The sequence below is a fragment of the Nannospalax galili genome, unplaced genomic scaffold (assembly GCF_000622305.1).
Source record: "Nannospalax galili isolate Female #2095 unplaced genomic scaffold, S.galili_v1.0 scaffold488, whole genome shotgun sequence".
Classification (NCBI taxonomy): domain Eukaryota; kingdom Metazoa; phylum Chordata; class Mammalia; order Rodentia; family Spalacidae; genus Nannospalax; species Nannospalax galili.
Window position 1 is genome coordinate 6335922 of NW_008360316.1, and position 16436 is coordinate 6352357.

The 16436-nt window shown below is 40.2% G+C and overlaps 1 protein-coding gene across 1 annotated transcript in view; it reads left to right on the forward strand.

The window, feature by feature from the left end:
- Positions 1–797: 797 nt before the first annotated feature.
- The window catches only part of Micu2 (mitochondrial calcium uptake 2), a 130342-nt gene continuing 114703 nt past the window's right edge, over positions 798–16436 (forward strand). The window contains exon 1 of the mRNA XM_029559610.1: positions 798–1074. Within this exon, the coding sequence (XP_029415470.1) occupies positions 865–1074 (210 nt within the window). The 5' untranslated portion in view covers positions 798–864. The remainder of the gene's footprint in view (positions 1075–16436) is intronic.

Genomic DNA, 16436 nt, shown 5'->3' on the forward strand with positions numbered 1-16436 from the left:
TTACTCACTGAGCCATTTTGCTGGCCCAAAGAATTCTTTATTATAGTCAGGCTTGTGGCATTTAAGGCAAATGTAGTGTAGCGAAAAAAAATGCAGAATTTTTCAGTTCCACACCCCAATCACTTCAAGGATGGGCTTCTACTCTTAAAATATGCCCATCATCGATCACAATTAATGCCCCTCATTGTTTATTGTTCTAAGTGCTGTTGTTTTCCTGTCTAGCTCCCAAAGTAGCCACAAAACACTAGACTCCCTTAGGCCATAGGATGACACACACTTAGACTTCCCTTATTGGGCCAAAGGTGTCATCTTTAAGCCTGGCAAACAAAAGTCATGCTAAATCTAACTTGACTCCTCAATGAAGTTCCCTGGATAGTTTTTTGCTATAATACTCCCTCTTCTTAAACACAGTTATAACCTTCCACCCGGTAGCAGGTACTGCCCTTTCTTCTCTTTTAAACTTCTATTTTATGTGCGTGTACAAGTGTGCAGGTACCCACAGGCCAGTAGTTGTTGGATCCCCTGGGGATACAGTGGTCGTAAGCCCCCTGATGTAGGGTGCTTGAGAACAGAGCTCTGGTCCTCTGGAAGGGCAGCAAATGCTCTTAACCCCTGCACCATGTCTCCAGCTCCTTTCTTGGGCTACCAGATGCCTGTTTGACTAGTCTGGACACTTCCTCTTACCCCCAAATCTTTTCCTAAGAAGGCGTCACCTCCAGCCACTCTGAGCTTCGAGGAAGGAACCACACCCACCAAACACGCCCAAGAGACAAGCAGAGGTTGCTAAGACCTCGCGAGAGCTCAGCCGCACACTTCAGGAGGTTGGGGCGAGGCCCGACACGGCGGTTGGACGCTTCCGCAAAGATGGCTACAGCCGCGGGGAGAAGCGCTCGGCTGGCGGCCTGGGGCGGAAGACTGCGGCGGAGACTCGCGGCCAGCCGACGAGCCATGCCGAGTCCCGGCCCTCTGGCAGCGGTCGTGGCCGGCGTGGCCCTGGGAGGGGCAGGAGCGGCGTGGCATCACGGCCGCGTGAAAGTTGCGGCGCGCGAGGGCAGCCTCACGGTGCTGGCGCAGGTACGCGAGGAGCCCTTCCGGCGAGCCCGTCCCGGCTCCGCCTCCTCAGATGCTGGGCGCGGGGGGGAGGAACTGGAGGACCCCGGGCTGCAGGGAGGGCGAGGGAGACCGGAAACGGTCATCTGGCTTCCACCGGCAGAAGCCGCCGGTCCTCGGTACTCAACCCCGGACTTCCGGTAGGGATGGTGTGGGCGTGGCTCGGGCCGGAGTGGTCTTCTCTCTGCGCCCTTCCCCACCTAGGTGGTGCTGTGCATCCCCTATCTCACTGGAGCCACGTCTCATCCCTAAGATCGCTTTAGTGGAGTCGTCCTACTGCATGACTTCCAGCCATGACTATCAACCGTCAGAGTTAGCCAGTTGTTAGTTTGCAGGTTTTATCAATTCTAATGACGGTTATTTACGTGATTCTAAGTCATAATGTTTTAGTGGACCCTGCCTACCAAACCAAAAGGTGTATAACCTACATCTGTTAAGGTGTAAATGTTAAGTTCCTTACTTCAAGAGAAATATTACCATGTAAAACATCGGAAAGTTTGACAGTTCTTCCTAAAAAATAGTTGTGTGGACATTTTAGTGTTTATGAGTTTTCTGAGAATCAAAAATACTCTTCTATTTTTAATGTACATCATGTCTTTCTAACGAAGAATTCAAGGAACATTAAAATACAACCAAAAAGAGAGAAAAGGGGAACTTGCATATTAAAATTAAGTATGGTTAATGATACTGGTATTAAGATACATCATAGATAATGTGTTCATTGACTCCAGCCTCACACCACATCTTAGAGGAGAAAGATCTACCTTTTTAGTGTATTACAGCATTTTTCTTAATGTTGTATCAGACAAACTTATTTTTCAGTATTGATTTTTCTGCTTTATTCAGTCCCATATTCTTCAGAACCTTAGGTTAATCTTCCCCACAGTTTCACTTTAACTTTAGAAACCACTAGTGCCTTGAATAAAATCCAGTTTTTTCCCCTGGCTCTGAATTTTAGGGTTATTGTTTGGTCTGTTTGGTTTTGTTTATTTTCTGATTCACTTCTAACCTGTTTTCACTTTAAATTACTAACTTCACCTTACAGTTTACACCAGTGTGATATTTTAATTTCTTTCCCCAACTCTTAGCCTCCCCATTCTCTACAACTTTGTAACCTTTAGCCTAGCTGAAGCAATAACAGAATACTATCAATTGTTTGATCAGGTCTGTTGACATATTTGCTAGATCTGCTTGTTGGACTGATTTGAAACAGGTTTTTATGCTTTTACTGCCACAATAAATGGCAGTAAACAGTGACTGAAAACTAGTGCATCCAGTGGGGCTGTAGCCTGGAAAACTCTCCCTACACCTCAGTGATTTGAATACCTTTCACTAATCCGAGGACCAGGTTAATCCTTTTCTACCACTACTTGGGGAGCATGTGTGCATAATTTCTGAGATACCTGTATGCTCAGAATTTTGGGGTTGTGATTAATAATATTTCATCCCTTGATAGTTTTAATTGTGGTGTGATGGTTTGTTTTGTTGCTGTTGTTGTTTTGAGAGTAGTCCTGACTGGTCTGAAACTCACTACATGGACCAAGCTGGCCTCAAACTCACACAGATATGCCTGCTTCTTCCTCGCAAATACTGGGATTAAAGGCATGAGCCACCACTCCCAGCAGTGATGACTATTTTACTCCTGATCTAATTTGCTTTCTGTTGCTGTGATAAAAGACCCTTACCAAAACCAGCTTGAGGAGGAAAGGGTTTATTACATCTTATACTTCCAAATAACAGTCTTATCATTGAGAGAAGTCAGAGCAGGAACTCAAGGCAGGAACCATGGAGGAACATGTTAATGGAGTCCTTCACTTTTTTTCTTTTCCACTGTGACCAGAAGCTTGCCGTTGAGGGGAGTCAACTAGGGATTAAGTGTACAAGTCCAAGTCATGAAACAGCTGATAGAATCTAGCTTCATTCTTCTTTTCATGATTATTGAAATCCTGTTTGTCAAAGTGAGATCCAAGAAGTGAGGCTTAGAATGACAGCTTATGTACTTAAAGTTTAATGGTAGAGGACAGTTTTAATGCAACATGGTAAACGCTGTGCTAGGGGTAAGTGCTGGGTGCCGTGGGAGTGCACTAGAAGAGCATCTAACATATTCCTGGTTTCCTGAAGGAATTAATGTATAGTCACTCAGAGTGACTGGAAATTCATTTGGAAGAAAAAGAAAAGAGTGACGCAGGTAAAGGGATATTAATAGCTTTTCGGGGAACTGGAAGTAAAAGCTTGACTCAGCAAAATGTGAGCAGTAAGAGATGGGTGTGTGGTGAGTGGGAATGAGATCATTCACATAAGCCATGTGGCAGGACTTTTTATCTTGAGGACAGTAAGAAGCCATTGCAGAAGTTCTAAACTATCATGTACACCCCGTCCAGATATAGAATGCAACGTAGATAGAAGAGCTTACATTGTTTTCATTGACCTATAATTTATAGTTCTCTAATTATAAATATCGGCAACAAGATATACTAGACCCGAGCTTCCTAAACGGTGGGTGGTAACCTCATATGGGGTTGCATATGGAGTCCCATAACTGAATATGGGGATTGCAAAAATTGTGGCAACAATAAAACATCCTCTAAAGGCAACCAAGGGCAAAAAAATAAATTAAAAATCAAATGTAGGATTAATCCCAGGTATTTCTAGCAGTGCTCGCGCATGTTACACCACGTGACTTCACTGAGGATTGGTTCTGAGCATGCAACAGGAGCAGTTTTTACTGTGCATGCCCTTATATCATTGCCTGAAACACCTTAACTCAGATAAGAGACCACTGTACACTATGAATTGCAGTACTTTTACTGTGTATTTAAAGTTTTCGTCTCATAGAAATACAATGGTTTAATTACAGAAAACAAGATTTTGATATTTTTCTACCATCATTCAATATGCATCAAGTAACTATATCTTTGGATTATATTGTATTTGAATATTTTATTTCGAAAACTTTAGGTTACTGATTTGTTTCATTAAAAAATCATTGAAAAGGGGCTGGAGAGATGGCTCAGCAGTTAAGAACACTGGTTGTTCTTACAGAAGACCTGAGTTCGAATCGCAGCACCCACATAGCAGCTGACAGCTGCCTGTAACTCCAGTTCCAGGGGCTCTGATGGCCTCTTCTGTCCTCCACGGTCATTGCACGACATGGATGCACTTACCTACATGCAGGTAATACACCCATACACATAAAATTTAAATTTTTTAAAAAAATCGTTGAATATTGGCTTGGGATTAGGATATAATCTCCAACAATTTCTGAAGTGGCCCTAAACAATGAATACTTCTGCATAGTTATTCATATTATGTATCCACACTGATAATTGTAAAAGCAAAAGGTCAGTCAACTCTGAAGAACATTGAAGATGCTTTCAAATATTCAGACAAGTTTTAATTCTTTATGTGAAAACAGACAAGCACTTCCATCTCATTTTTAAAAGTTTTATTCTATTTGTGTGTGCTCTGCTTCCTGTGCCTGCTTGAAGATATGAGTGCTTAGCTGCCTCCTGCCATGTCTTCCCCACCGTGATAGACTCTTCTTCCTCTGGAACTGTAAACCCAATAAATTCTTCCTCTGTAAGTTGCCTTGAACATGGAGTTTTGCCACAGCAACAGAGGAATAACTAATACATATGTATAAAAAATTCTTTTAAAGTAACTTTGTTAGTAAATTACTTGTATTTTATATACCTGTATTACCAAGGGTCTTGTAAAAAATTTTCAATGGGAAAGGTTTTAAGAAGCCTGACACTGGTTTTACACCATCCAACTTTGTCATAAATAAAATAGTTACTTTCCTAGTATAATGGTTACAGTACCTCAAAAGATAGTTTTGAAATTACTGTTAAACCCACCAGCTTATCAAGCTCTGTAATACAGTTTGGTTTGACCTGTGGGGAGAGCATCAAGACATTAAGAAAAGTGAATTGAAAATTGGAAGTACAGAGCTGTCACAGTAATTTGGGAAACTTGATGATGCTTAAATCAAGGGATTAATTTAAAAGACAAATTGTAAGCAGTCTGAATTGCATGTGTCTTATGTAAAATGTGATTTATCGATTCAAAAATATATAGTGATTACAACAGGGCAACAAAAGATGGCCTCCTGCAAAGAAGTTGGTAGTGGAGCTTGCTGTAGAGTGCAGCATGCCAGCTGCTTCTACATAAACTTCTGCTTCTAAAACTGTTTTAAAAAACTTTGTAAAGTTTTACATAATATTGGATGCTAGAAGTTTCTCTGACTTCATGTCAGATTTATTTTGCTTTTCAAAGAAAACTTTGCTGCTATTTAAAAAGTAAAGTGATTTGGGATAATAGTTACTGTGTTCCTTTATTCTAGATAAAGGGGCAAGGAGCTAAATCCCTTATATGAATTCATTGGTGTTTTATTCCTTTTGGTAGGTATAGTTGTATTTGTATTTTAAATCCTTAAAAACTGACTCAGATCATCTTTTCCTTCTTTAGAATTATTTTATGTACTTGTTTTGTCTTCTCCCACTAGAATGGCCATTTGTCTCTCATTTTCATCTCTGCATGTTGGTGCATAGAACAGTGATGGAATGAGTAAAGAGCCTGTGTAGAGCAGTGGTGGGAAGCAACTCTGTTAGTAACTGATCTAAATATACTCAGTTACATACACACTTGGAACCATGAAGACATGCCATGCCATAGTCCCAGCAGAAACATAGGTGCCCTGTTCTGCTGTAGTCCATGGGCCTATTATGTCTGGTATAGGTGCATTAAATATTTATTGAATGGTTAAAAAAAACTGGTGAACTCTTAATTTTAATAATTATTATTAATGTCCCAAGAGTTTAAAGGTGGATCTCTTTTGCATGTTACTCCATGAGATTGTTTTTAATATGAGCATTTATGTGTTTTTATTACAGTAAGCCTTTGTCTATGATAGCTTTTGCTGTCATATTTAAAATATCGAACATCAATTTTAGAATTTATATAAAATCAGTCATCACATTTTATGACAGCTAGATGAGAGACTTCCAAGTGGTAAACCTCAGACCAATTAGATTATTTTTTTAATTAATCCTGGCATATGGCAAAATCCAACTGAATGGTATATTTTGGTGTTGAATAATAGTTAAATGTTGAGGGCTGGTGAGATGGTTCAGTGCGTAAAAACACTTATTGTCAAACCTGACCACTGAAGTTCAATCTATAGAACCTACATGGTAGAGAAGGGAAGCAACTCCTGCAAGTTTTTCTGTGAATATTAGCTTTTAGAAACTTTCTAATGTTTTTATCTTAGAACAACCTAATTTTATGCTCTTAATTTTAAAATTTTAATACCCACGGTGACAATTTCTGTTGGTATCAATTCCTGCTCACCAGCCATCTGTCAGGAGGATCTCCTGCTGACTCCTGATTATATCTCTGAAGATGTTATCCATGAACTATGCTCTAACTTCTTCAACTTTATTAATTTTTTGGCTGTGCCATTAATCAGCGTTTGTGGGGGATTTTTAAATCCCAGGTCCTCTGCAGGAGCGGCCAGCGCTTTTAACCACAGAGCATCTCTCCCGCCCTACATTTGTGATTTCTTATGAGGAAATTAGTGTCTCTAACAATATTATTAGTTGTGAAACTCAGACTGTTTTTATACTGTCATCTAACGTATTGCTGAGTAGTATTTGTTAGAATTTCAAGCAACTTTTCAAAGTCATTTTCAAAGTAGATTTAGAGTATCACAGCACCTCTATACTTCTATTTTCATCCATTCAAGAACATGTCCCAACACACATTTCAGCATATCTGAAATCTGTAAACGTTTTAGGATAAGTGTGGTGTTCTACAGTCCCTCTTAGCCAGGTGGCAGGCATGACCCATCATTGCCTGAGAACATGAGAACTCAGTCACACTTTCTTCACTTCAGTTGAGATATGTCTGCTGTTTGACAAAAATCTTCACCTTTAGGAAAAGGGAAATCAGGACTGTCGAAGAGGTCTTCTAAGGAAACCGTGACATCTGGAGGCAGAGGCAGAGGCAGGCGGGTCTCTGTACATTCCAGGCCAGATGGGGCTGCATAGTAAGACCCTGTCTCAAAAAGAAAAAGATAGGAAAGGGCTTCCCTCAGATCAGAAAGAGGTTTTCCCAGTGCCCAAGAAAAAAAAAAGCGGAACAAGCCAAGCAAGAATAGGTTCTGTGGCTATGGGTCTGTGGCGAGGCAGAACATCACAGGGGTGGGAACGTGGGACAGGAGGCTATTGACCTTAGGGAGGCTTGAGGCAGATAGAGTGAGAAGAAGCTTGATGACAAGATGTCCTCTTTAAAGTCACACCACCAGTAACCCACTTCCTCCAGCTAGGCTCCACTTCCTAAATGCACACTCAGCTATGAACTCATCACCTCTCAGAGCTCATCAGCTGGCAACCAAGTCTTTAACACCTGAGTCTTTTGAGGGAATACTTCATATCAAAACCAGAGTAGTATTTACATATAACTGTCTCATTTTTTTTTCTTTTTTTTTTTTCTTTTTTTTTTTGATCTTTTTGAGACAGGGTCTCCCTGTAGCCCCAGCTGTCCTGGAACTCACTATGTAGACCAGGCTGGCCTTGAACTCACAGAGATCCACCTGCCTCTGCCTCCTGAGTGCTGGGATTAAAGGCGTGCACCACCACGCCCAGCCTTTTTCATCATTTTATTAGCAGTACTGAGAACAGACCCTGATTAATAGTAGGTACACAATAAATATTTGCTAAATGAATAAGTGAGCTGATGAATGAATTAGGAGATAGGAAGGCAGGGTGCCCAGCTAACGCTATGCTTACAATAGCTAAATTCAAATGGACCTTTTCTCTAAGCTTCAACCCATCTCTTGTTCTTAATGCATGTTTTAGTTTTAAAGCATTTTACCTGTCACTGAGTGGTTACTTTGTAGATTGTCCCTTAATAGAATTGGTTGCTATTTCCTTGTGATTTACAAACTTTTGTCAAGAATACCACTAAACTACTCTGTGTTCCTTTCAGTATATCATATCAGAAGGTATAGGATGTAGCTTTCTGCTGGTAATATTTACTTTTGTCATATGGTCAGAGAGTATCTGCCAGTTTTCATCAGTGTAAAGAGTATTTTATACTCATTAGATAATAAAAAGTTTTATAGGGAGACACTTTGAGGCTTCACCAGGCTTCTCTTCTCCACTGTTGGTATATTTATTTTTACCTATTGAGACTCATGGATTCCAACTTTACCAAAAGGGTTTCAATCCATTAGCACTACAGTTTAGTCCTTGCTCTCCCCAAATGGACCTTGCCTCCTGAAAGATAGGCCTTGGGTATGCCATGCCCTGCTTCCCATGTTGCTGACAAGGGGAAGAGAAAGAAAGAGTATAGCCAAGTCTTGATTAGCTCGAGAGGGGAGATTTGTTTTGGTTATGGAACACCAAAAAGAACCAAGAAAAGTTGGCTAGGATAGGGTCAGTCTTTGTCTCTGGGGTGGGAAAGAGATATGGGACCTCTGAGAAGACTAAAGCAAGCATCCTTCCAGGGTTAATGCTGCCCTTTCTTTGCACCATGTTTAAATGTTTGCTTATGTACGCTGACCTTGATACTGGAAAAAAATCTAAGGTAGCCTAAGAAGTTATTGCTGCCGAGTATATTTTTTTTAATGTAGCAGAAAATGGTAAAATAAGAGTAATACAGGCCATAAAATGCTGTAAGATCCTTCCATCTCTTAGCTGTTGTGACAAGAGCAGCAGCAAACATGGACGTAGAAGTGTCTCTGCAATAGGATGAGTCCTTTGGGCATAAAGAGTGGTATAACTGGGTCAAATGGTAGGTTCATTTTTAGTTTTTTGAGAGTTCTCCACACTGCTTTCCATAGGGATTGCACGAGTTTGCAGCCCCACCAGCAGTAGGTGAGTGTTCTCCTTTCTTCACATCTTCTCAAGCATTGTTCTCTTGATCTTAGCCAGTCTGACTGGGGTAAAATGAAATCTTAAAGTGGTTTTATTTAGCATTTCCCTAATTACTAATGATGTTGAATACCTTTTAAGATGTTTCTTAGTCACCTTTAGTTCTTCTTTCGAGAACTCTGTTCAGATCTTTAGCCCATCTTTTAATTGGGTTACTTGCTTTCTTGATTCTTTGTTTTTTGAGTTTTTTATATATTCTGGCACAGCATATAACATTGGTGTAGTAATGGCACTTTTATCTTGGAGGCAATCAACAGCTACCTAATTGGGCTAAAAGCCCACTCAATGGGAGGAAACTCAAGTGTGGTACTTATACATAACCAAATACACATGGTTGGAATGGTCATAGATGTTAGAGAAAACCCCAAGACTAGACTACCGTCCCTAGACTAATGTTTTTCTTACTATGTGCAAAACATGTATCCTTATATTTACAGACAGATATCCCAGTCACCACTCATCAAAGAAGCTCATTTTGTACCAGCTGGAGACTATTACCAAGTACCACAACTGGTCACATGCAGACATTGTCTATGAATTGCCCAGGCCTAAGTGACACATCTACAATGCAACCTCTATACTGAAGGCACACAGAACATAAAACAGGGGTAAAGAAGACAACACTAATGCGTCTCTCAAGTCTCATTAATGAAGCTCCCTCATGCAGCAGAGGGCCAGGAACACAAAAGGTCACAAATGGCCAAAGAGTAGAGATGAAGAGTCTGCTGAATGCTGGTCATTGGACAAAACTCCTATATAAAACTTCATCCACCCAAGGCTCAGGGACCATTGTGAAGAGGGGGCAGAAAGATTGTAAGAGCCAGGGAGGAGGTGCCTGACCGTATGGAAATAGTCCTATAGCTCCTGCTCATATGAGCCTATGGCAATGGTGTCAGCATACACAAGTCCCATGCAAAGTCAGGCAGACAAAAATCCAGCACAGAACTGGGGAAATGAACAGCAGACCCCAATCTTAGATGAAGAAATATTGGTAACTGATTACTCTTAGGTGAGGAAACGCTGATCATCCTAAAGCAAGAGACTCTAGATAGGCTGACTAGACCTCAGTGGATAGATTTGCACTGGTTAACGTCTGGGGACACTGACTCGACTTGACACAGTGGACCTTACCATGGATGACAGAGTGTATCAGTTCCAGTGAGGAGGCTATATGGGAGGGTACAGATGGGGACAGGGGTATAAAGATGAATAAGGCTGTTAGAGATATTCTGTATGAAATACACAAAAATTCAATAAAAGCATTTTAAAATAAATATTACACAAAGAAAAAATGCTGTATAATACATGAAGTAAGTCATACATTTTATTTTAGCAGTAAATTTATAGAGAACAGGCCAGTTGTATGCATCATATAGAATATCTGATTCTGTGAATAAAGTAGTATTTCCTTGTATTTCATATAGTTTACTGTATCATTCCTGTAGTAAATGCAGTAACAAGTTTCCTGCATTCCAGCTTCTTATTTCTCCTAGAGTGCTTGTCTCTCCGAAAAGCATTAGGTAAGTGGCAAAACAATGTGCACACCAGTCATAGGACAGCATGGAGAGTGAAAGTGTGCTCACGTATGCCTCGTATGTGAAAAAAGCAAATTGAGCTTTCAGTGTGGCAGTGGAGAAGTTCATGGTGACCTTGATTAAGAGGCGTTCCCATAAAATATTGGTGATAAACTCTTACTTGAAGTTTGTTTTGAGGAGAGATTGGGAAGGAAGCAAATAAAGTGAGCAGAGATAACAAGTTGCCTTCTTTGAGAAGAGGAGGTTGTATGGAGGGTTACAGGTAAGGGTATGCCTCCCATTGTAGAGGGGCAAAAGCAGAGGGTAGAGTCAACCCTAGAAACTGGCTATGGGCCAATTCTGTCTTCTGTCAAAAAGGGAAAGGGTAACAAAAGAACCTGACTGAACTTCTCTGGGAAATTAGGAGATGAAATCAGGGGAAAATGGGCCTTGTCAGAGGAAAGAACAGCCCATCGAGTTGGTGAGGCAGGAGATAGCTTTTATTTTATGAGTGTATTGCCTGCCTGTATGTAAGTGCACCTACGTCATGGAAAGCCCACAGAAGTCAGAAGAGGGCCTCAAATTCCCCTGGAACTGGAGTTGCAGATGGCTTGTTAGCTGCTCTGTGGGTGCTGGGAATTGAACCCAGGTCCTCTGCAAGAGCAGCCAAAGTTCTCTTAACCACTGTGCTAACTCTCCAGCCCCTGGATCATCATTTTAAAACATCAAACAGAAAACGTGTTCATTTGGGAACTAATTTTGTAAGTTTTATTAGCTGTAGAGTGCTTTTTCCTTTGCATGTCAGTGGCTATTTTAAAACTAATTTTGTGTACCCAGATGTCCCTTTGTGTGAGTTCCTTCACTGGAGCCTGTTCAGCCTATCTAGCATCACTCCTTTAAAGAAGATCAGCTCTCCCTCGCTTGGCAGTGATCAGCTGCCAGTAGTTCCATGCCAAAGTTATAGTCTCCTGCCGTTTTCCCCAGTTCTGGTCTGGTTTTTGTCTGATTGAGTTTGCGTGGGTCCTGTGCATGCTGTCACCCATTGCTGAAAGTTCATATGAGGAAGCCTTAACATATATGACAAAATGCATGAAGACCTGTGGGTGGGTTATGGGGGGCTAAATATGATTAAGATGTATTATATGAAGTCCACAAAAAATCAATAAATATATTTAAAACTTAAAAAAAGTCTCATCAGCTTACAAATAAGACTTAAAAAAAAAAAAAAAACAACTAATGGGATATAGAGATTACCTCTCTTGCAGAGGACCTTTGTTTGGTTCCCATTACCTACGTGGTGGCTTAAAACACCTGTAGCTACAGTTCCAGGGGATCTGCTGGTCTCTTCTGGCCTCCATAGGCATTGCACACATGCAATGCATATACATACATGCAGACAAAACACTCATAAAATAAAAATGGACTTTAAAAAAATCTCTAATTAGCCTCACCCTGCATCCTTGTTCAGCATGGAAGAAGCAATTGGCAATTTGGGTAACCCCTTCAGAGGATGGTGTGATAAGAATAGAAGGTAGGAAATGTAGCCAGTTTCTGGGCTAAAAGTCAAAATGTCCTTGGGCCTTTTAGCAACACACTCTGCTCCAAAGGCCAAAACTGTCAAAATGTCAAAAGTATTTGGGAGCTCGTATCTAATCCTTAAAAGATTTTAGGATTACCTCTTCAGAGGAGGGAATGTTAGAGGGGAGGGAGTGGGTGTGGATTCAATCAAAACACCTTATATGCATGTATGAAATTCTCAATAAAGTTTTTGTAAAAGTTAAAAAAAAATCTTATTAGTAAGATGCAGCCTTAAGTTTGCTGTAAGTACCCTAAACAGCTTATAGAATTAAAGAGCCGGTCTTTTATTTCACACTGACTATATTTGTAGTGATTATTTTTATATAAAGGGATGTTAAGACATTAACAGGGAGTAAAACCAAGACTTGCTGGAGTATACTGGACTGTATTTGTGTGCAGTGTGCTGGGTTTAAAATTGGTACATTTAAACATTTTAGATTGGTATGCCACCAGTAATGAACTTTACAGCAACAGACAGAAGTTTAACAATCGTGAAATACTGTAAGGCCAATGGGACTTAAAGCTTTCTTGCAATAGTGAAACAAGAATGCAGAGATGTTCTGGGGGAGTTGGGGTTTTTTTTGTTGTTTTTGCCTTATTGCCTCAGGTAAAAATGTCTGGAAACAGACAAATGATGACCAATTTTGATATTAATAAACCCAAATGAAAGTTAAAAATCAAAGTGTGTAAATGGTGAGATTATGAAAAGAAAGATGGCACGACTGTACCCTGTAATTAGAGATAATTTGTGATTTGGGCATTCCTGTTTGTCTTGTGTGAGTGAGTGCCTGTCTTTCCTTCCTTGTTTAATAGGACACTTTTTCTTTTTCTTTTTTTTGGTCTTTTTGAGACAGGGTCTCCTGTAGCCCCAGCTGTCCTGAAACTCACTATGTAGACCAGGCTGGCCTTGAACTCACAGAGACCTGCCTGCCTCTGCCTCTGCCTGCCTCTGCCTCTGCCTCCCGAGTGCTGGGATCAAAGGCGTGCGCCACCACACCCAGCTAATAGGACACTTCTTGATATGTCCTACTGTACATCTGTGGAGGAATTTTCCTGGGGGGCTGAGGAGGGAAAAAACAAATTATAATAATAAAAGCAGAAAATTATTTTAATCTTTCTTTTAGTGGTTAAATTTGTTTAGCCAAACTTAAGTAAAAAGTTATTACAACTTGCTCTTATTCTATGAACCCTGTTTTATTAGACAATGTACATAAGTAAGTGCTTTTGTTGCTTGAAACTTTGGAGTTTTATGATTATACCAGTGCATAAGCATATCTTAAACCACTAATGGCAGCAACATATGAATTCAAAAGTTATATTCATGATGTAATAGGAATAAATATTTGGTGAAGTGTAACAGATCTGCTAATAACTTACTTTCCACACATAACATTATATAATGTCTTCATAAGTATAATTTTAACTTAAAAGTAATATGTAATGAATCTATTTTTCTTTTTTTTAGTCTTTTTGAGACAGGGTCTCCCTGTAGCCCCAGCTGTCCTGGAACTCACTATGTAGACCAGGTTGGCCTTGAACTCACAGAGATCCACCTGCCTCTACCTCCTGAGTACTGGGATTAAAGGCATGCACCACCACGCTGGGCTAATGAATCATTTAAATGTAGCTGGTCATATAGAAGATTTTTATTGACATCTATGAAAGTTCCATGAATGTATAGTGTGTAGACTAAAAGTTGGGATTACTGTGAATTAGAAAGGCCTTATCCACATCTTAACCTTTATCCACATGTGTATTATATGTGCCGTGTGTTAGATATGAGGAGGTTCATCTTAAGGGCCCTGACACCTTTGTTCTCAGTCCCTTTTCACTTGGCTATGTACTCTGGAAATGCAAACCATCTTTAAAACTAGGCAAAGTACTTTAAACTGAAAGTGCAAGAGTAGTTTAACGAATTGTTCTAGATATGCCAAAGCGGGTTATGAGGGGTTTAGTGAATCTGCTCTTTGGGACTTATATAGGCGTCTGTGTTTTTTGTGTATTCACTATAAATATTGAATGTTTTTTAAAACGAAATCTTTTTCAGTTTAATTTGGTCCTGATCACCCAATTACAAAACCAGCTTAAATCAGAAGCAACACTTTGTCTACCTGTGGTTTCAATGGGTGCCCCAAAAGTGGACCTCTGACTGTCACACTGCAAAGCAAAAGTAGTAAACAGCCAAGTGCCTTCTAAAGGCTCTCCTCATCATCATATTAGCTGAACCGGCATCCTACCTGTGTGGAAAGGCTAGCACAGCCCTTTGGTTCTCACTCAGATGTACTAAGTATAAAGGACAGTTTAATGGTGAGCCAGAAAAAATTATGAGGCAGTGGGATCTGACCACAAAACCACTTTGATCAAGAGAGAGCAGTTAGTACCGTATATTCCAGAAGCACACTTCCTCAAAAACTCCTTACTAATTAATCTGCACAGTGAGTTCCAGGTCTCAAAAAGACAAAAAAAAAAAAAGACTTATGTTACGTGTCTGTGAGGTACCCAGCCCTAAGTGATACATCTACAATGCAATTTCTACACCTAAAGCTCAGGGAACATAGCAGAATGGGGTGGAAAGAATATTAATGCATTTCTCAGCTCTCACCAGTGAAGCTTCCTTATGCAACAGATGGTGATTAACGCAGAAAGCCACAATTAGCCAAAGTACAGAGAATAAGAGATGCAGAGTGCTTATCCCTGAGTAGGACACCTATACCAAACCTCTGCCAGCCAAAACTCAGGGACCATTATAGAAGAGGGGATGGAGAGATTGTAAGAGCCAGAGGTGGTGGAAGACCACAAGGAAACAGAGTTTTCCAGACATTTGGGAAGTTACTCATATGAACTCACAGCAATGATGACAGCATGCACAAGACCCATGTAAGCTTAAGCCAGATAAATCCCAGCATACAAATGATGAAGAAGCCCCAACCTTAGCTGAGGAAATATTGGCAGCCAATAACTGCTGGGAGAGGGAGAGTTGGTTTTCTTTAAGGGTGTGACACTAGATAGGTTAAACCAGACTCCAGTGGATGGACGCACACTGAGGACATTTGGGGACACAAACTTGACTCAGTAGGCCTTAATATATGATTGAGTGCATGAAAACCAGCAGGTGTATATAAGAAGGGTTCAAATAGGGGAGGGAGTCTAAATATGATCAAAATATATTGTATGAAACTTGCAAAAATTCAATAAAAAAAGAAAAAATGACTTAAAGGTTTTTTCTTTTTCGAAATACTTGCATATTATAGGAAATTTAGGGGAAAAATAAAAGAGAAATGTGAAAAACTACTTCCTACCCCGAGAAGACTGGCTACTATTTATTCATCTTGGGGTTATAGCTTGCGTAGAAAGTTTTCTTTAAACTCACTTAATACCTTGCAAGACTTGAAAGACCAGGAAAGAGCACAGATATACCCTAAAAACTAAGAACAGAGACCCTCACCTCAAGTACATGACTACCTAGCCTGTGTTCCCAATCTCTGAAACCATGTGGGAAATGTTTGCTTTTTTTTTTTTTTCCAAGACTTCACTTAACATTCTCTAACAGATTCACAAATAATTGGAAGATTAAGAAAAATGACAAAGATGAATTTGAAATCTTGTTATTAATGTATTAATGAATTATTGTGCATTCATGTTATAGAAATAAGCCACAGGTGGTAGCACGCTTCTGTACCCCCAGTACTTGGGAAGTGGAGGAAGGAGAATGAGTAGATTGAAAGTTATCCTTCATGTTGTCCTTCATTACATAGTGAGTTCAAGCCCAGCCTGAGCCACCTGAGACTCTGCCTCAAGAAAACAAACTGCACAAAAAAATGTTGTTGTTGTTTTTTTCAAAAAAAAAATCATATTATAAAAACAAAACTTTTAGCTGGATGTGGCGGTACATGCCAGGCAGATCTCTGTTTGATTGAGGCCAGCCTGGTCTAGATAGCAAGTTATAGCCGGGACAGTGGGGAAACCCTGTCTCAAAAAGACCAAAAAGTAAAAAAAAAAAAAAAAAAAAAATTTAAAAAAAGAAGCTTTTAAGCCAGGTGTGGAAGCACATGCCTTTAGGCCAGTTTGATCTACATAGTGAGTTCTAGGTCACCCGGGACTACAGGGAGACCCTGTCTCAAAAAAATTTTTAATTTAAAAATGTAGGGGCTAGAGAGATGGCTCAGAGGTTAAGAGCGCTGACTACTCTTGCAGAGGACCCAGGTTCAATTCCCAGCACCCACATGGTGACTGCAAACTGTCCTTAGCACCAGTTCCAGGGGAATCCAAAGCCCTCTTCTGACCTCCACAGCATTGCACA